The sequence below is a fragment of the Cheilinus undulatus genome, linkage group 18, assembly GCF_018320785.1.
Source record: "Cheilinus undulatus linkage group 18, ASM1832078v1, whole genome shotgun sequence".
NCBI classification, from domain to species: domain Eukaryota; kingdom Metazoa; phylum Chordata; class Actinopteri; order Labriformes; family Labridae; genus Cheilinus; species Cheilinus undulatus.
This window is the reverse complement of record NC_054882.1, coordinates 36550289-36571884: the sequence shown is the minus strand read 5'-3', so window position 1 is coordinate 36571884 and position 21596 is coordinate 36550289. Positions and strand designations below refer to the sequence as shown.

At 38.4% G+C, this 21596-nt stretch overlaps 1 protein-coding gene across 1 annotated transcript in view; it reads right to left on the bottom strand.

Moving 5' to 3' along the window:
• The window catches only part of LOC121526753 (serine palmitoyltransferase 2-like), a 34561-nt gene extending 20886 nt beyond the window's left edge, over positions 1-13675 (bottom strand). The window contains exons 1-4 of the mRNA XM_041813465.1: positions 13344-13675; positions 6009-6203; positions 5248-5402; positions 2188-2336 (exon numbers count right to left, since the gene is read on the bottom strand). Coding sequence (XP_041669399.1) covers positions 2188-2336; positions 5248-5402; positions 6009-6203; positions 13344-13493 — 649 coding nt within the window. The 5' untranslated portion in view covers positions 13494-13675. The remainder of the gene's footprint in view (positions 1-2187; positions 2337-5247; positions 5403-6008; positions 6204-13343) is intronic.
• Positions 13676-21596: the final 7921 nt, after the last annotated feature.

Sequence of the window (21596 nt, the reverse complement as noted above, 5' to 3'; positions counted from 1 at the left end):
TCTTTGTTTTCTATCCTTGAGGAATTTTCCTGAAAATTGGACAATTTGTCCATAATTTTTAATTTTTCATTTATGTATACTTATCAGTGTCATGTTCTGTTATATGAAACTTGTTTATAAATACAGTGTTAAAAAAAAGGCAGTGCAATAGTCCAAACGTGCTGCATTTTCCCCCCTTAACAAAGTGGAAGAGCAGCAGAACCAACTGCCATGGTTCAGAATCAAACTTCTAAAGATGACTAGAAGATGCCAGCCGATACGTGGGCGTGCATTTGTAGAGAACTATTTACATTTGCTTGTAAGTCACATCACCATCTAATCTTTGTTGTTCCTACTGATGGCATACGTACAGCTGGCACAGAAACATTCCAGCACAAGTGGGAAAACTTTATTTTGTTTTATTCATTTAACATTTATTCAAATAGAAAAACATCTGTGATATTAAAACTATTGTTATTATTATCAATGTTATTATTATTTGTAGTTACAGAGGTAGAAGTAAAACATAGAAGCCCCTAATTTACAACAATCCAGTGGCCAAAAAACTAAGGACAGAGAGGATAGGATTCAATCCTATCCTCTTTATCTTTACTATTAACAAGAATATTCACAACTGACATCTGAAGACGCATACACGACTGTCCTTGTCTCTGTGCATTCAGATATACAGCACAAGCTGTACTTTTTCAATACAAATCTGCTAACCATATTATCTAGCCTCACTTTCCAAGAGGGATGTTCAGATACCATTTTGTCCTTCCTGAAACGATTACGATACCAAGCTGTTGGGTATCGGTCGATACAGAGTACTGATCCAATTCCAGTGGGAACTTTCTGGACTGACTGTGCAGAGTAGCAAACTATTTTAGACCTAAATTTGACTCAGAACATGGCTCAACGAATAGAATCATAATGTACAGCATCTCTGTGACTCAAAGTTGTTTTTCTGCTGATTATTGAGTTTTACTCCTAAATATTAATATAACAACAATACAGGGGCTGCATCCCAGGCTCTCTCTTTATCGTGCTCTATCTGGGCAGCATGACGTGATTGTCAAACAGCCTGCTATTGGCTGACAGACCCTCACAGAAAGTACATAATATGGCAGTTAGCATTCGAGCTAGCAGTAATAAACGATCGTAATTCTATTAACTGCATAAAAAAGATGTTCAATGTCGTGTTTACTGGTGTGGATCTAATAAGTCCCCAAAAGTCACACTAGCTCCAGGCTCGCTGAAAATGCTGCCATGAGGATTTAAAGGCAACAATAGTGCCAATGCAAAGGCACAACGGCTAGCTTTAAGAGGGAAAACAAGTATGAGGCAACGATTTATGGTTCAAAAGTTAAACAAAGCAGAACATATAGCTCAACCAAATGGTACTGGATCAGTGCATAAACTTGTCTACTTGCCAATACCCGCATTTTAAGCAGTATCGGACGTATTTCCGATACTGGTATCAGAATCGGAAGAACCCTACTTTCTAAAGCATAATCTGGATCACATCAGTGTTACTCAGAATGCTCAAATGTTTAACAGACTGCTTAAGTAAATACAGATCATTGAATAAACTTTTTTAAATTTCCATTTTCCTGAAATCAGTTACAACTGGACTGATTATTTGATAAAATATTGTCAAGTGTCTAGTTTCTGAGATTCAGCATCTCCACAAAAAATACCTATTTGATTTGGATATCTTTATTAGTTCAGTCTAAATTTAATTTAAATTAGAAACTGCTCCTTGCATTGAAGGATAAGGGACAGTCTGGCATTCTGAGAAACTAACTTACATTAGCGTTAGGTGGGAGGAATGATAATACTGCGATGCCACTAAAGTAAATATGTAACTGAGGCCAGGAACTGTTTATATTTTATCACCATAAAAACTGGACACAGAGAGGAACAGCAAGCTTTGCTCTATCCAACTGGAGAAAATCTGCCTACAAAGAAATGAATCCCTTAGGCACAATGAGTGTTTACTTGTTCATGTACCTATTAAATGAAAACTATATTTGATGTGCAAGAGAAATAAAGACAATATATTAAATAAATAATGAATACTACAGTAAATATTAGGTTAATATCTACTGCACTACCAAACCAACTGGGCTATGATGCATTGTGATTACATAAGCTCTAAAGTTTGAGGAAAGCAAAGATAGTCGTGTGTTTAGTCTGTGTATTTACCTATCTCCTGCCTGGTGCTTGCAACTCCAACACCATATTTCATGGTGACCTCGGCTGCAGAGTCAGCACACGGGCCTGTGTTCTCAGCAAAGCCGAGGTAATTATACGAGCCCAAGTTAATCACATCATGAACTACCCGCCCTGTGTATCTGTTTGAAAGAGAGAGAGACAGAGATGATCAGACATGAGAAACAAACAACAATAAGAGGAATCCAATGTTCTTACTAGCTTATTAGTAAAGTTAAGAGTGGTAAAGACACCTAAATATTAGATTCAGTCATAAAATTCATCCTTTTGAACCTTTTAATATCAAGCAGGATCTGACAAATAATTTGATGGCTGGCAGTGTGTAATGTCTGGCCTCATATGACCCATTATCTCTCCAACAAGCACCTCCAAAGTGAGTGAGAACAAATACTGTGCTGGAGTGATGTCAGCGCTACACTGACAGGCTGGTGTTTTGTCACTATTAAGAATACATGTAATAGGAGCATCATAAAAAGATCCCTGATTAAATACAGTATGACAAACTTCATCACCTGAAAAAGTATTTACAGTCATGGATGAGAGTATTGACACCGCTGGAGTTTTTCCAGGAAATGCGTCATTTCTCCAAGAAACTGTTGCAATTACAAATGTTTTTGGTCTAGACATGTTTATTTCATTAATGTGCATAAGAACAATACAAAAAAAAAACAGAAGAAAAAAGCCCAAATTGATGAAATTTTACACAAAAACTCAAAAAATGGGCTGGACAGAATTGTTGGCACCTTCAACTTAATATTTGGTTGCACACCCTTGGGAAAAATAACTGAAACCAATCACTTCCTACAACCATCAACAAGCTTCTTACCCTCTCAACTGGAATTCTGGACCACTCTTCTTTTGCAAACTGCTCTAGGTCTCTCAGATTTGAAAGGTGCCTTCTTGCAACAGCAATTTTGAGATCTCTGCATAGGTGTTCAATAGGATTTAGATCCGGACTCATTGCTGGCCACTTCAGAACTCTCCAGCGCTTTGTCTCCAACCATTTCTTGGTGCTTTTTGAGGTATGTTTGGGGTCATTGTCCTGCTGGTACAGCCATGACCTCTGACGCAGACCCAGCTTTCTGACACTAGGCCCTACATTGTGGCCCAAAATCTCTTAATAGTCTCCAGATTTCATGATTCCTTACACATAGTCAAGGCACCCAGTGCCAGAGGCAGCAAAACAACCCCAAAACATCTTTGGACCTCCACCATGTTTGACTGTAGGTACTGTGTTCTTTTCTTTGTAGGCCTCATTCCATTTTCTGTAAACAGTAGGATGACGTGCTTTTCCAAAAAGCTCTACCTTAGTCTCACCTGTCCACAAAATGTTCTCCCAGAAGGATTAGTCGGGTACATTTTTGCAAACTCTAGTCTGGCGTTTTTATGTCTCTTTGTCAGCAGTGGGGTTCTCCTCGGTCTCCTGCCATAGCACTTCATCTCATTCAGATTACGACGTATGGTCCGAGCTGACACTTTTGCACCCTGAGTCTGCAGGACAGCCTGAATTTGTGTGGAAGTTGGCTGAGGATGTTTATCCACCATTCCAACTATCCCGCGTTGCATTCTTTTGTCAGTTTTTCCCCTCCATCCAGGGAGATTAGCCACAGTTCAATGGGTTGTAAATGCACAGTAGACAAAGGAATTTCAAGATCTCTGGAGATGGTCTTGTAGCCTTGATATTCTTCATATTTTTCCACAATTTTGCTTCTGAAGTCCTCAGACAATTCTGGGCTCTTCTTTCTTTTCTCCATGCTTGGTGTGACAAACACAGGCACACAACATAAAGGCTGAGTCAACTTTTATACATTCTAACTGGCTTCAGGTGTGATTTCTAGATTGCCAGCACCCGTTACTGCCACAGGTGAGTTTAAATGAGCATCACATGCTTGAAGTAAAATGATTTACCCACAGTTTTAAAAGAGTGCCAACAATTTTGTCCGACCCATTTTGAGTTTTGTGTAAAAATATGTCAATTTTGGCTTTTTTCTTCTGCTTTTTTGTGTTGTTCCATTGCACATAAATTAAAATAAACATGAGTATACCAAAACATTTGTAATTGCAGCAATTTCTGGGAGAAATGGTGTATTTTCTGAAAAAATTCCAGGGGTGTCAATACTGTGTCCATGACTGTAGCCCAGATTCTTATATGGATGTCAAAGATGTTATTAATCTATATGCCTCTATCAGGTTCCTTGATTTTTGTAAATATAAACAAACTTGTAGTCTAAAGTGACCTTTTCAGTTAATGGAAAGGTGTGATAGTGGCATTGAATCAGATTCTGCAATACTATGACTAGCTGGGATTCCATTACACTTGGAAATGCGCAAAATCTAAATAGCGCAATAAAAAAACTGGTAATGGAAATATTTGAATTTCGAAAAAACCCTAAAATATCACTAAAAAGTTTTTACGCTTTCATGAGGAGGTTTTTCAGGCATTTCGATATAGAAATACACAGCAAAAGTGTAATGGAAACACTTTTTCCGCATTTACACGTCACGAGACGTGACGTATGGTGTCACATGACCAGGCACTCCGAGACAACATGGCGCGGTACGTGTGGACAGAAGAGGAGACGAGACTTTTCTTATTATCATACTTCTACCCTTATATGTGGCTTTTGCCATACATACGGACTTTACCTCTGAACTATCATCCATTGCCTTTGTCTTTTGCTCAAAATTATCAAGGCAACCGCCGTAGATGTAACCAAAACCGCACCAACATGCAACAGGTTTTGTGCGTCAAGCCTTTCTTCAGCAAATTCACACAAGATGAGATTTCACGAGAATTGCAAGGCCTATGCCCAAAACTCCCTTCAATGGAAACGCATTCAAAGTGCAATTGTACTTAATCAAAATTTCAGAAATATCGCTTTCATTTTGTGAAAAACTGTAATGGAAACCCAGCTACTGATGCTGTACTTTATGTAGGAGGGAAACACAGATTCTGCTGGATTACATCTTGCGCTAAAGCCCCTCATGGATTCTTGTGTTTTCTGTCTTGAATAAAAGCCAACTCTCTCTCACTCAAATGTCCAGTTGTAATCCAGGGAAGCTCTTTCCATCAGGTCCATTTTGGCTCCTGGGACGCTGCATATTGGCCTGTTCCAATTGTCTCTTATTCTCATATAGAGGTTTCTGGTGTAAAAGTTCTCAAAGTCCTGGTAGAGGGGCACAAACTCCTACACATGGAAGAAGAAAGAAAGAATTACAAAGAGGGGTATAATGGTAAAGAGGCAGAGAGGAAAGAAATCCCTTCAAATATAGTATTACTGTTCCCTCAAAGAACTACATGCCATTCATACTTTAAGGAAGCTAAGCTAAAATGATGTTGAGAATTAAGATTTTCATTCAAGCATATGACTCAGAAGGCTTATTTGGCTCTTTCAGAAAATACAGTGTCATATCCTCATGTTGAGTTAATGACTTCCTCATGTTTGCCAACAAACTTCCTTTCTTTAACAAAACCAAATATTTGAAACAATGGACCTCACTATCAAATGTTATATAACAGGTTGAAAAAAATCTCAGCAGTCAAGGACATTTCCATTTGTGCTGATACCTCCACCATTAGCCTCTCTTTTTTACTAAAAAGCAGTCTTTAATCGTCACTCTGAATTCTGCAGAAAAATAGTCACCCGTGTGAAATTAACAATTTTATGTGAACTGCTCCTTTAATGTGCTTTAAGGAAGATAGGATTCATTCATTGATTATAGAACAGTCCATTCCCAAAGTGTTTACATATATTTCTTTTTTTCTTTGAAGACAATGGTGTTGCTTTTCTCACCTTTTGCTCCTCCTTTTCCCTGGCAATGTGGCAACGCTCAATCTTCCAGTGACGAAGAAAGTCCCGCAGATAGCCAAAGATGGTCAGGATACCATAGCCCATGTAGGTGAGCACAGCCACGAGCATGGGCGTCTCCTCAAAAGACTCAATGAAAGGCCGTCTGTACAGGCTGTCATGGTGTGATGCTGCATGGACCTAGGCAACAGGAAATCAACAAATCTTACTGAAACCTTAACACAACATCACTTTAAAGCAACCAAATTACCAGTCTTATCAATTAAAAAAAAATATGTTTCTGACAGTTTTACTGCCCATTTGAGGCTTTACTCAGAAAAACTAATGCCAGTGGTATCAGTTGGTCTAGCCTCGGGACCCATCACCATCTCCTTACAGCATATGACTGAACAAAGAAGCAAGTAAAAACATACATTTTAAAAGCACATCATCACAGGAAGGAAGGGCATGGGTGCATACATCTTATTTGGCTCCATCTCCTGTGATAGCGCCTCAAATTTGATTGCTTTCTTGAAATCTTGACAAAGCAAGGCATTACCATGAGAAAACCATTTTTGTCATCTCAGGGCAACAACATAAAGAATTTGAGATCTAGAGGAAAAAACAAGAATCTAAAAGCCATCTCAGCAAATTGGAGCAAACTAAACTGTATGCCTGTGATCATCAACTGGTGGGGTGCCGAGGAAATACATGTAGTAGTAATTCTGGTATTGTTTTTTTCTAAACTTCCTACAGTTATTAAAATGACTCCCAAAATAATTGACACTAAAACATTTCAATCAGGAATGCTTAATGTTTCATCCATTTTTCAGAAACCCACCAGCCAGCCATTATTGGCAAATATAACGCAATCTATCAGTCCATTTTTGATTGGAAAAAACTGCTGCTGTCAATGGAATATTTCAGCTTCAGGTGTTTTTGGAATGCAATTTTCCTGCTTGGGTTTTTCATTGATCACTAGACAGCATATTAGCATTTAACCAAGTGACTAACAACATGACAGCCAATGAAATATTCAGCTTAAATATCTCAGTCGCCCCCTTGTTGCAGGTTGCAATATAGCAACTGATCTCACTGTTAGAGCTTCAAAATTGCGTACATTCAAAAGAAAATAAAAACATGTGGATGGTTACAAAAAACTAATAAGACCATTTAAATTAAAAAACCTTTGGTTTATTTAAAACTTTGAACCCCAAAGTGCCTGTTAAGGAAAAAGCTGGCACTTGTACAAATGTAGTTGATGACCCCTGCTGTATGCATTCATGTCCTGCCAAGGCTTCTGTAAAGACACATTTTTTTAAACATGTTTATATTTGTAAAAATGAAATATAGGCATGTTTAAACACTTTAAAGGGCATCCATTCATCATAGACTTTTGGCCACAATCTTTTTTCCTGAATACATTTCTTTTTTCAAAACCTGAAAAAGCTTTGCAACCCACTTTTGGGTCCCAACCCTATAATAAGGAACCACTTATTTTAACGTCCTAATCCATAAATTTTCTGATTAAGTTTTTAGCAGATAAGAATGCCTTTCAATTCCTAGTACTAATTATTTTCATATTTGAACTACTGCAGCATCATTAAAGTTAACACGGTATAATGCTAATTTTAGATAATGTAAAAAGAGATGCATGTTATGCTGGATAGTAGGAAACAAAAATGTTAACTAATCATGCCTGACACTAACCTGACACCACAGATGGATTTGATTCACACATCCACCTGGAAAACCTTTGATATACAGCGTTTGGGAAAGGGCAGGGCCTTTGAAAAAAAAAAACTCGGAGGGTGATTGGATGAACAAAACGTGACATCGTCGCCGCTACCGAGGAGTAAACTCCATATAGAACTGCTTAACGCAAACCATGGCGGCTGTAGACATGTAAGTACATGACTTTTGTCGTTTATGCAAAGAAAGCAACTCACTGCTGTTCTTTGTTCTTCTTTTAACCAAGAAATGTCGGCAAGTTCTGATAAAACTGGCGCTTTAGCAGCATCCATGCTAATCTCTTCTGCCATAACGGCACCAGCCTCTTGTTGCTGCTGCTGCTTACATCACGACTCCGCCACGACCGAAAGTACTGCCCCTCGACGCTGATTGGTCCTGTCACTTTCTAACCTAGCCCAAACAGTTCAGACGGGAGCTTTGCAAGATCAATTCACCAGTGAGAAACTCAGAAACGGGCGAATCCATCTGCTTTGCAAGGTAAGCCTGACGTGTGAGTTAATGTAAGTATATGAACCACTGCATACAGCAGCATATCCATACTGTCAGATCAAGCCTTCTGAACTCTTCTATAAAAAAATCCACCTTAGTTATAAATAGTCTCGTTTGAAACCTCAAAACATCCAGTATATCTTCAGCCAGACTTCCCTTTACTTCCTTTCTATTGTCCTGGAGACACAGTTTATCTTTTGTTATTATTGGCTTTCTGAAACTCTACACCTACTTTTAGCATTACTTAATGGAAGCCAAATTGCAATAAGGAAAACAGTAAGAAAATGGAAACTGCATCAAGCTCTGGTTGAGCTGTACACCAACTGTGTTAGGGAGGCCAGAGAGGAAGGATTTGACTGCCAAATAAGGGATGAACAGGTTGTGTTGATGTAGATCTACACACTTAACGATCAGAGATATGCAGTGCAGTTATACACTTGGACTATCCTCCTTCGTACATCCTCCATTGAAAAATCTCTTGCCCTTTTTTTCTCTGTTCTGAAAAGTGGATGGACAAAAACTCACAGAAGCTGAGCAATTCACCCTCCCATTATGCTCATCTCTGTGCTCATGGCTATTAGGCTCTACATGTGACCAGTCATGCCTCTCTCAAATACCTTACAGAGCAGCAAAGCTGACATTTGCATGAACTGTAATCAGCTGAGGTTCAGTCACCAGGCGCTCAGTTTTTCAGCCAGCCGTACCCAGATGACTGAACTCCAGCAGAAGGAACTGTTCCTGTGGCACCGCAATGTCTGGTGATGACAGCAGCCTGTCAACAGTCTGCTTCTGCTGTTACTTTCTTTTGGAACCTCAAAATGGAAAAAATCAATCATTTGTAGAACAAGCTGGCATCAAAATGCCAATTATTACAATACAACTTCAGAAAAAATATACTTTTTTATTCACAGTTAGTGAAGTGTAAAAATTCTATTTGAAAAAGTCAGAAATCCTCGACAGTAAGGGCTCAAGGACATTGGAAAAAGGAGGCACTTCAGCATATTGTCCTTCTGCAATATGCACTTTGAAATGAAAGAAATATGGGAATTAGTTCTAAATAAATAATTAAGTTATTTCTAACAGTAAATTGATTTTTTATCTCACTAAGGCTGGGAAATAAATCCAAAATTATATTCAATCGCAATATGGCCTGCTGCAATTTTCAAATCGTAAAAGATGCAATATTTCTTTAACCTTAAATTTATGTCAAAATACCAGTTTAAAACCTTTTTTTGTTGCAGAGATGTCATGCATTACATAAAAATACAGTCATTCAACTGCCTTTTTTTAGAGTAGTCTACAAGAAAATCCGAATTCCTTCTTTTTTTATACTTTTTTCTTAGTAAATATGAGAATGATGATACAACAATTCATATCCAGTTTGCAATATGAGTCAAAGTCATCACAAATAGATATTTTTTCATAATTTTTCTGCCCTTGTTTAGTCTTAATTGGGTTGGTTGTAACTTAAGGAATAATTGCATTTCAAATCACAAATGCAATATTGGGTAAAAAAAAAAAAAAAACTGCAATTAGGTTTTTCCCCAAATTGTTCAGCCCTAGCTGGAAACTACTAACTATTTTGGAAAAACTGCAATGTCCAATAGTCTTTTTTGATAATGACATGCAGATTGATAACTAAACTATTTGAAAATGCTTCTCCCCAAGCTTTATTTATCACTTAAATCTGCAACAAAAACTGACCATCATTTCTTTAGAGTACATGCACACCGTATGCAAAATGAATTTTCAACAGTAATCTGTAAACCATGAATGTCTCTACAGAGTGTTGAAGACATGAGCTCTGTGGCGCATCAAAATAAATGTGCCTCTTTTTGTGGATATACTTTCACATTAAAATTATCTACCCTAATTGCAAAAAAGGTTTGCAGGGTTGTTTCCTGAGACAACTGAACAAGAACACAAAAAGAACATTGTTCTGAAGTGCAAAAACCCCCACTTTTTCTAGTTCAGACATTAAATTTCAGTCTCTTTAACCCTCTTTAGCATATAAGGAATACAAATGAAAAAAACAACTTAAGTAGAAGTAGGTCTACTTGTTCAACTTAAAACTAGGGCTGAACAATTTGGAAAATAATCTAATTGCAGTTTTTTCTCCGATATTGCAATAGAGATTAGTCCTTAACTTTCTTTTATTCCTAAACAAGGGGTGAACAATTCTTTAAAAGTGTCTAATTCTGATGATTTTGACTCATATTTCAAATTGGATAAGAATTATTGCATTGAAGCGTTTTTGTGATTCTTATATTTAATAAGATAAAAGTACAAAAATGAAGAAAGTAGGATTTTTTTGTAGACTATTCTTAAAAAGTGGCACCTGAATGATTGCATTATATGTCATGCATAACATCTCTGCAGCAAAAAAAAAGGTGTAAACTGAAAAAACAAATATTGCACCTTTCATGGCTTGAAAATTGCAGCAGGCCATATTGCGATTTAATCTAATTTTCAATTAATTTCTCAGCCCTACTTAAAACTCCACAAAAGCGTTGAGCAGTTAAATGAGCCGATTAGCGTAAGTTGGATGGAAGCATGGATGATAATTTGAATAACCTAAAAAGATGTTTCAAGCTGGCATGCAGTCCCAAAGGACAGCTTTACCTGAACAGGTCCACTGGTTCAATTCTTACCCATCACACACCCATCCCACTTACAGCGTTTGTACAGATTTGGAGAGAAAGATCACTTTTGGGGTAGTGGGAACCTGACTGACAAAAATGTTCTGCTGATAGAGTGCAGCATTTTGCACACAGAGTTGAAGCTAAAAAACAAATGCATTCATAAATAGATCCTAACGATGACCAGTGACCCTAAAATTGCTCTCAAGGCTACATTAATTAAGAAGCAAACCCTACTAAAACACGCTGACCAACCCTCAGTGTTGAAAACACAAATAGCTGAAAAGATGAGGACACCACATGGAAACCTGTTACTGTCATCAAGGCAGAGAAATGTGAACGCCAAGAGTTGTTCAACTGGATCTGTTGGAAGTCTGCACACATGAGATGGTTTGCTCTAAGATTTAGAAATTAGGTTAAGGATGTTATGTCCTTTGTTCTTAAATGGTAGGAAGGCTGTTCTAACAATCATCCTAAACCAACAAACCTTCTCCTTAGACCATCGTTACTGAACCCTGGACAACCAAAGAGCCAAACTGTCAAAAAATACCTTTGCAAGAGCCACAATCTAAGTGGTGAAAAGTGGCAAGAATGGGTTAAAGTGACAATAAAAATAAGCTAAATGGGGAAAAATGGTCAAAAGGTAGCTAAAAAGGGTGAAAAGGTGTAAGGTAGAGATAAATGGGTGAAAAGTGACAGAAATGAGGAGAAAAGGTGGCAAAAAAAGGGCAGAAAGTGGGAAAATTTGGGTGAGAATTACACAAAAATGGGTTGCAGGTGGCAAAAATGGTCAAAAAGTGGCAAAAACATGGCCAAAAAATGAGTAAAATGTGACTTAAATGGGCAAAAGGCAGCAGAAGGAATGGGAATGGGAATCACTAGTGGCCCCACAATGCAATAATATCATGATACTTTGGTCCCGATTCGATATTATTGCAATTTTAAATATTTTGTAGTACAGTGAGTATTGCAATACCATATATTGCGATATATTGCAATACTTTTTCAACTGTTTGGCTGATTTAGCATTAGTCTTGCCCTCATGTTTGTTGTGTTTCTGCAAAATTTTATTTTCATATAGCACTCCTTGCAAACCTCAAGTGTCATATCCACCTCATTTGTGCCCTGCTTGCATGCCTAATGTCCTTCCCCTGGTGCTGCCATGTTTGTTGTACTTGTTGTACTAACCTTCTCCTGCTCTATGACCATCACCTCTGCCGACCTCACTGAACAAACAATTGTCCAAATAATTGATTTTATTTTTCTGTAATCATAGACTTCAGCTCATATTAGCAATTAATTTGAAAAAATCAATACTTGCTGGATGAGATGATATGATATATCACCAGACCAAATATCGTGATACTATCCTGTATCGACTTCTTCTCCCAACCTCAGTGAAAAGTGGCCAAAATATCAAAAAGCAGGATAAAAGAGTCAAAAACTGGGGCAAAAACTGGATAATAGTGGCAAAAGTGGCCAAAAGAAGTGACAAAAGTAGCCTCAAAGCAGTAAAAATGGATTCAAGGTGGCAAAAAATTGCAAATAAGGGCAATGGAAATATACAGACAAAAAAATAAAGGTTGACAATCAAATCCAAGTGTGGGCAACAAACTGATTAATGTGACTTGAAATGGATAATTTCTGAGGTCAAAGTTTGGGGAAATAATATTTCAAATCAAGCCATAAAAGAGCCACAAATCATCACAAAAAAGCCACATGTTGACTATCCCTGCCCTAGACTAATAATCCCCCTTTAATTATTATATTGCTATATATTATATGTATATATATTACAAGTAAATGTATCTGGTTCAACTTTTATTTTGCCCTTCTTTAGTGCCGTTTACTTTAAGGTTTATGTTCAACTAGAATATGATAAATTCCTTGCTTTTATCTTTCTATGCAGCTGTTCACATTATTCTGTTAAGAAAGGAGATAACACTTGTAATGCTGTCTTGTGTTCATCTTCCTATAAAGGTACAATAAATACATAAATAATTCAGTACAGTTTCAACTTTAAAAGTTGCCTCACCTGCCTTATTTAAGTAGCCACAACCAAATTAATAGACGGATTACACATTCATTCAAAAGCTGAAGTTTTAGACAGCTCCTAAGCTGCTTGAAGGCTCGACGATAGAGCCGAACTAATCAGAGGCTTGTCATGGTTCAGCAAAATAAAAGTTTAGACGGACAGCTCGGTGTGGAATAATCTAAAGAAAGAGAGTAAACCATTTACAAGAATATTTTCATGGAGTTTGGTGTCATTGAGCGTTCGAGATTAGTAACAACAAACTGTTAGACTATCAGCAGCAGGACACTGTCAGCAATAGGACGTCGTATTAACGACCACCAGTGAATTAATGATTCGTTAGTAAATGACAGCCTCATCCGGTTATTTCCGGGTCTATACAGTAGATGCTTCACCAGCCTGTCTTTCCCGTCCCATCCCGGGCCTCACCTCCTTTTCGGGATGGCACTGGTGCTTAGTTTGCCGCTCATGGCAGCGCTGCAGGCTCTTCAACAGCCCGTTTCGCTCCGGTTTCAGACCGTTTTTCACGCGCTGACTTACATCCCCATTGGTTAGTTTGGCTGCGGGGCTTTCGGTCATTGCTGGCCAAAGACTGTGGAGTCCCGACGGTAACTTGCATGTAGGAACACGGAGCTTTGCTGCGGTGCAAGGCTGTGACAGTATCCAGGCTGGGAACGGTTAAAAACACACTTCAAACTCCCTCACTCACGCACTCACAAACAACACGCATACACGCTACACACACACGGCGAAACCTGAAAATCCAGACTCTAAATACCGGAAATCAACGCCCATCAATAACATCGGAGCCTGGTGGAGGGGGCGGGGCCACGTACATGAGGGCGTAGCTTACTGTACACCAACTCCAATAGAACTCCATGAACTTTCTCCTGTCATGTTGGAGCGGGAGGCAAAAAAACATGTTAGGACATTAAAAATTCACTGTTATTAAATACTGAAATATGTGCGAAAGACTCACTTCAAGATCACTTCTTCAAAATAAACAAGAAAAAAAAAAACCATTTAATTAGCTCAAAATATATCTGAGATGGAAACAAGTCAGTAGGCAAAAAACAAGCATTATCCTATTTAAAAAGTATTTTTTAAAATATGAATTACTTATCTAAATCTTATATAAATCATGGGCATGCTTGAGTTATTGGACCTCCATTATAATATAATATAATATAATATAACATAATGTAATATAATATGATATAATATAATGTAATATAATATAATATAATAAGATTGTACTGTTGCAGGTTTTCTGGTTAAATTTTAAATAAAATTACTGGTTATGAACCCACTCAAGTAAAAGTAAAAAGTATTTCATTTAAAGTTTACTTTAAGTCAGGGTTATTCAACCCTGCTCAACCAAAAAGCCAAACTGTTGAAAAATGCCTTTGCAAGAGCCACAACCTAAATGGTAAAAAATGGCAAAATGGATTGAATTTGCAATAAAAATAAGTGAAAGGTAGCATAAATGGTCAAAAAGCAGCAAAAAAGTGGCAGAAAAATGGGTGAAAAGGGGGCAAAATATGCATACAATGGACAAAACTGGGGAAAAGAGGAAAAATGGGTGCAACATCACAAAACATTGAGTTACAGATGGTCCAAAGTGGCAAAAATGTGTCAAAAATGAATTAAAAAAAAGACTAAATGGGCAACAAGCTGTAAGAAGTTTGGGAAAGTAGCATTTAATGGCAAATGGAAGCTTAAATGGGCAAAAAATTGCAAAACAAGCTGGATAAAAATGGCTAAAACTGACGAAAAAGGGTAAAAAATAGGGAAAAAATGGCAAGAAATAAGTGAAAAGGGGGCATAATATGTACACAATGGACAAAACTGGGTAAAGAGGAAAAAAGGGAGAAAAGCGATAGAAAATTGAGTTACAAGTGGTCCAAACACTGAAAAAATACAGCAAAAAATGAGTGAAAAGTGACTAAAATGGGCAAAAAGCTGTAAAAGGGTGGGAAAATGGGGGAAAGTAGCATTTAAGGGTAAAAGGAAGCTCAAATGTGTGAAAATTGCAAAAAAAAAAGCTGGATAAAAGTGGCTAAAACTGACGTTAAAGGGCAAAAATGGGATAAAAGTGGCAAAAACGGGCGAAAAAGTGGCTAAAAGAAGTGGCAAGAAGTTGCTAAAAGCAGAAATGAATTAAAAGTGGCAAAAATGTCAAATTTTATTTTTTTCTATGATGCCTTTTAACACCTTGCAAAAGGACTACTGATGAAAATTTGCCTCGTGGCTAACTTCGGTACATTTACATTTGTTTGAATGTTGATTAATGTGCACTGTCCCTTTTCAAATAAATAAGTAAAATATAAAAAGAGGGGAAAATGCAAATAAGGGCAATGGAAACATACAGAGAAAAAATAAAGGTTGACAATTAAGTTTGACTATTAAAACCTACTACAGAAGTGTGGGAAACAAACTGTTTACTGTGACTTGCAATGGATAATTTCTGAGGTCAAAGTTTCCATTTATAAGGTGTTTTGGGGAAAAATATTTCAAATTAAGACATAACAGAGCCACAAATAATCACAAACGAGCCAAATGTGGCTCAAGAGCCACGTGTTATTACTGCTGAGTAGTACTGAGTAGCTACTAGGAGATACACAGTGAAATATGATCTTTTACACTGCAGATCACACATTAACTCCACATTCACACATGATGTGATGGTGAGGGTTGCCATGGAGAATTGGCCATCAGTATAGGCTAGCCCCATACAAATGCACCCATACCCATTTAAGTGCTTTAAGTGTCTAGTCCAAGGGCACATCAACATGTGACTGTAGGAGCTGGGGATCAGGCCCATGACCTTTTCATCGCAGATGACCGAATCTACCTACTGACCAAAGGTAGACCATAGTGCTCCAACCAGGTTATTCAGGTAAAGTCACACCTCTATAATAAAGTAAAATACACAGCAAAATTGTCAGTTTACTTAAAATAATTAGTTAAATTTAACACTTTAAAGGTGTCTACACTGGTCCACACTAAATATAGTTGAACTATACTCTTAGAAGTGTTGAATTTCTACAATTCGACAGAGCAGCAGCTGTTGAATATCTGGGACAAGGTGGCTCTCCTCTTGCAAGAACAGAGTAGAGAGGCAATGTTAACGGACGAAAAATATGCACTGGCCTTTTAGGAAAGCCTAAAATCACAGGTGGGAATGTTAACTCAGTGGATAACTTCATATGTGGTGCAAATATGTCTAACAACAATAAGTGCAGAAATCCACCAGAAACATGTCTAAAAGAACCCTGGCAAGGATCACTGTACCACAGGCAACATCCAAACACAACTAGACACACATACAACACATCTAAACACTCTTCCCAAGAGCATGATGGGAAACTCTGCCCTCACATCATCCCAGAGTTGAAATCGCAGTGGGCAAAGCTTGGATCAGTCGACTTCACAGAGTTTAACCGACACTGGTGGTTCAACACTGTCAAATAACTCCAACACTGAAGACCATTTCACTCAGAAAGGAGTTAAAATTACACTTCAGGAGTTGAATTAAACTCTGACATGGTTAACACTGGCATTTCAATGTTTTTGCTGTTCAAAACAGCTGTTGTGGAATATTAGGTGGATTCTTTCTCTCAATGTGTGTTTTTATGAAATCAGTGGAAGTGGAAAAAGCAGAAGAATATAGTATATATAGAATACAATAAAATGCAAGGAAAGAAAAAATACTCAATTCAATTCCACCCCTGTATAATATAATATAATATAATTAATATAATGTAATATATAACAAATGTTGAAAGCTATATGTAATATAGGCTATCACAAAAATAAACAAACAAACAAGCAAAAAACAAAAAAAACAAACATGTAGCAGACTTTCATAAATCAAAGGGAAAAGAAATGGTTAGTAAATATATGTAGTAAGGTGTTGAGGTGAACAAAAGTCTAAAAGACTAATGTTCCTAAAAAGCAAAATAATAAGAAAATGGAGTTAATTAAACTTTTTATTTAGGTATAGAGGATCTTTAAGACCGCATAAATCAAAACAAACATATTTTATTCCTCACATGTAGTCAAGAGGAATTATCACGGTCTAGTTGCTCCCTCTGGTGGACAGAGGTTGTAGTGGTATTATCTGTGCACTTTTCAATCACAGTAAAAATACAGAGGACTATGCAATGAATTCATTGTAAGAGCATCTAGCACCTGTCTTATGGCATTTCAGAAAAAAACATATCACAAATGGAGCATACACATATTTACTTGCTGTCTTATTTTTAAAATAAATCATCTGATGTTAGGATACTTGCTGAACTATTCTCAGGTAAAACTCTGATCAGTTACACTATTAGATAAGACCCAACAGTAAAAAGTTTAAAATGAATGGTGTCAACTTTACAATCCCTAATAACTATTTCAGCTCTATTTTTCTGAGTTAATAAAACTCATTTTTAGTTTTAGGTAATGTTCCACCAACACTGTCCCTGATAGGTTGTATGGCTTGGATGTAAAGCTTTATCTGGAGCAGGCTGTCCTATTCTCACAGCCAGCAGTTGATGAGAGGAGACTGCTGTCTTGATTAAGCTGAAGTTGGCATGTGTGCCAGGGAAATGACTGCAAGGCTGAGAGCTACACTATATTGCCAAAAGTATTGGCTCACCTGCCTTGACTTGCATATAAACTTCAGCGACATCCCATTCTTAATCCATAGGGTTTAATATGACGTCGGTCCACCCTTTGCAGCTATAACAGCGTCAACTCCTCTGGAAAGGCTTTCCACAAGGTTTAGGAGTGTGTTTATGGGAATTTTTCACCATTCTTCCAGAAGCGCATTTGTAAGGTCACACACTGATGTTGGACAAGAAGGCCTGGCTCTCAGTCTCCGCTCTAATTCATCCCAAAGGTGTTCTATCAGGTTGAGGTCAGGATTCTGTGCAGGCCAGTCAAGTTCATCGACACCAAACTCTCTCATCCATGTCTTTATGGACCTTGCTTTGTGCACTGGTGCACAGTCATGTTGGAACAGGAAGGGGCCATCCCCAAACTGTTCCCACAAAGTTGGGAGCATGGAATTGTCCGAAATCTCTTGGTATGCTGAAGCATTCAGAATCCCTTTCACTGAAACTAAGGGGTCAAGCCCAGCTCCTGATAAACAACCCCACACCATAATCCCCCCTCCACCAAACTTTACACTTGGCACAATGCAGTCAGACAAGTACCGTTCTCCTGGCAACTGCCAAACTCAGACTCGTCCATCAGATTGCCAGATGGAGAAGCGTGATTCGTCACTCCAGAGTTCTTTCCACTCTCCACTGCTCTAGAGTCCAGTGGCGGCGTGCTTTACACCACTGCATCTGACGCTATGCATTGCACTTGGTGATGTATGGCTTGGATGCAGCTGCTTGGCCATGGAAACCCATTCCATGAAGCTCTCTACGCACTGTTCTTGAGCTAATCTGAAGGCCACATGGATTTTGGAGGTCTGTAGTGATTGACTCTGCAGAAAGTTGGTGACCTCTGTGCACTATGCGCCTCAGCATCTGCTGACCCCACTCTGTCATTTTACGTGGCCTACCATTGTGGCTGAGTTGCTGTCGATCCCAATCACTTCCACTTTGTTATAATACCACTGACAGTTGACTGTGGAATATTTAGGAGCGAGGAACAATAGGTTGACTCAAACAGCTTTTGAAACCAATCCATTGCCTTCTTTTGTTTGTTTGATTGAAACCTTTTTTGAGTTATCTGCACGTGGGTCCTCTTTTGAGTTTTTGCTAAACTTGACATTGTGACAGTTTCTACTTGCCCAGTCAGGTGTGATTCTGTAACTACTGCAAAACATCATGGTGTGGTGGGACTAGCAGTCCAGCGGTGCTGCTCCGTGTTGCACTGCAAACGCAGTCAGTGGGTGCTGACGGACGGCGGGGCATGCAGTCAAACGGAGCAGAGATGGACCCAGTGGAAGTCAGGGGTAAGTTTGTCCACATTTGTAAGGAGCATGCATTTGTGGGATGAGCAGCAGAGCTGAATACGTGGGTTGTGCCCATACAAAAATTGAAGACATGGCTTCGCAACAGTGTCACTCAGAAAAAACAGACTCATTTGGCTCTTCTGCATGTTCACAAAGATATTCTGTACAGGACCTTATGAGAGAGTTCATCAGCTTCACTCAAGAGCGCAAGTCAACTTTTGGGATGCTTTAGTGTTTGTAAGGTAAGATGCTAATTTTCTTATGTCTTTGCCGCCACTGTGTGTGCCAGTGTTTCAAACCAGTCTACGCTACGGTCTTTAAACTGCAACAGTTGTAAATGCTGTATCTGATGAAGGATCTGAGAGGATTTGACATTTTTGATTTTTTTTATATAATTTGAAAGTCTGTAGGGTCAAAGTCAGTGGTTCACAATGTCTCTTGGAGTGCAGAATGCTTTTGGCTTTTCTCGTATGAGGTTTTTTGGCTTATTGCATTGAAGTTATCTGTTGTTAAGGGTAATGGGCTTGAAGTCTAGTTTATTTTATGATTTTGTACAATGTATGCATGGCACTAACCCTCAGCTCCCCCAGTTAAAAAGGTCTTCCAGCACCTCTGATGGAAGCATACTAACAATCTTGACCATGTGTAGTCAAAGGCAACGGAGCATAAACAAATATTTTCTGTAGTAAGGCTGATTTTTGATTTTGGATGGACAGCCTAAATATGACCTAATAAAAAATGCATAACATGAACACATGTAGTATTTACTGTTTTACTGAAGAGGTAAATTCATTTAAAATCTTTTGAACTAAGTATAACTTTTGACAATTTAAGATGAAAACTGGCAAAAGAGAAATGTTTTTTTCTCACCTCATTAACTTCAGTCTATGTTATCACAACTATAAGTTTATGCCTTTTTTATAAATTTGGTAGTGCTGGAGAGTAACAAATTAAATTTACATTTACTCAAATACTGTTGTTTTAATTTATTTGTGGAATAATTACATGTTGTTGTTTTATTCTATACCCTGGCGTTGGGAGAAGGCTTTGCAGCACATGGAGGTGCATTGAAAAAAATTTCATTCAGTATGGAGGTAGGTTTCCTCTGTCAGCATTTTCAATGACATGATCCTTTGCTAGCAACCACTATTACTAACTAGGTTTATCAATTAATGTGCTTTTAATTTTAGGGCAAACACAATGCTTTTGTCCCTTTGTAGCTTTCTACAAAACAAAGTGTTCCTGCAGGAGTGGAAGCAGTGGCCACTTCCATTGTCCGTTCTGCTTGAAGACTGCATTAGACAGCAGGATTCAGAGAGGCATCCTACTGATGGCCGCCCTGCTCATGAGCCTCCTGACACTGGCAATACAAGCTGACTTCCTGTGCTGGTAAGGATGTGTGTATCTGTGTCTTCCTGTCTGTTTGATTGTATGAATTTTCACATCTGTATAACAAACAATGTGAGTGTGTCTGTCTGTGTCAGGTGCCTGACAGTGGAGTGCAGAAAGACCCAAAGACCCAATGCCATGCAACGGGCAAAGCCTAAAGCAGTTCACACAGTAAATACTTATAAGGAGAACAAATCTGAAGAGATGTGTCTACAGAAAACATGCAGACAAGGCAGTGAGAGACACCAGATCTGTTTTATAGATAACAGCAATGGCATCCATGCAGTGAAGAAGCCTTTCCTCAGCCCACATTTGCCTCTTTTGTACTAAATCAACTGTGACTCCAGTGAGTTCCAACAGGCTTGTGCCTTTGAGGAAAGGAGTGGCATAAAGACATTTTGGTGTCATCATAGCCACTCTCAGGTTTGAAGTTCTGCACATGTGGTCTAGACCGTACTGCAAGAAGAGAGTCTCAGTGAAATGTTGAAACACTTGTGATTCGGGGAAAACAAAAGCAACTGCAAATGTGCAGCATCCACTGATGTCAGCATGAAATCTGAGCACAAAAGGTTTATTTCAATCTATGAATCCATTATGAACAGCTGACTCAGCAGTGTTATAGTCACTTTTGACAGAAAAATGACTGCATGGCTCTGCCCGTACGTAAAGTCAAGAATGTCATGTATCCACTGCATAGCAATGGCATGGAGCGCTGCGGCACTGTGACGTCACAGTACTGCAGCACGGACCAAAACACAGTGGCCTCCTGGTGAGTTTATGAGCTCGAATTTAACCAAAATGCAGATATCTGGTGAGTTTTTTAGTTCAATACACATATGAGAGATACAAATCTCTATCCAACAAGATGAACTTGACTGATCAGGCAGGGATTCTTTTAAGAATTTAACGTATGCACTCACACAACGTGTAAAGTGCACCCTTAATATAAAACAATGGTGCTGTCTGTTGGGAAGCTTGTGTTAACGTTGTTGAGCAGACTGAATGTGAGTGTAAACCACATCAAACATAGGGATACGTGTAAAAAGTAGCGTGGATCAGGAGACTATCAGACTGATTTTTTCAGGAATAGTTTTGCCTTTTGGCTGTCTCTTGCAGACTTTCTGCAGTTTTTTAAAATGCCTGCTGAATCAGCACTCTCAGCATTGTGGGGCGTCTGTGGCTCAGTAGGTAGAGTCGGTTGTCTTGCAATCAGAATGGCGTGTCTTCAATCCTGCAGACTTTCTGCAGTTTTAAAATGCCTGCTGAATCAGCACTCTCAGCATTGTGGGGCGTCTGTGGCTCAGTAGGTAGAGTCGGTTGTCTTGCAATCAGAA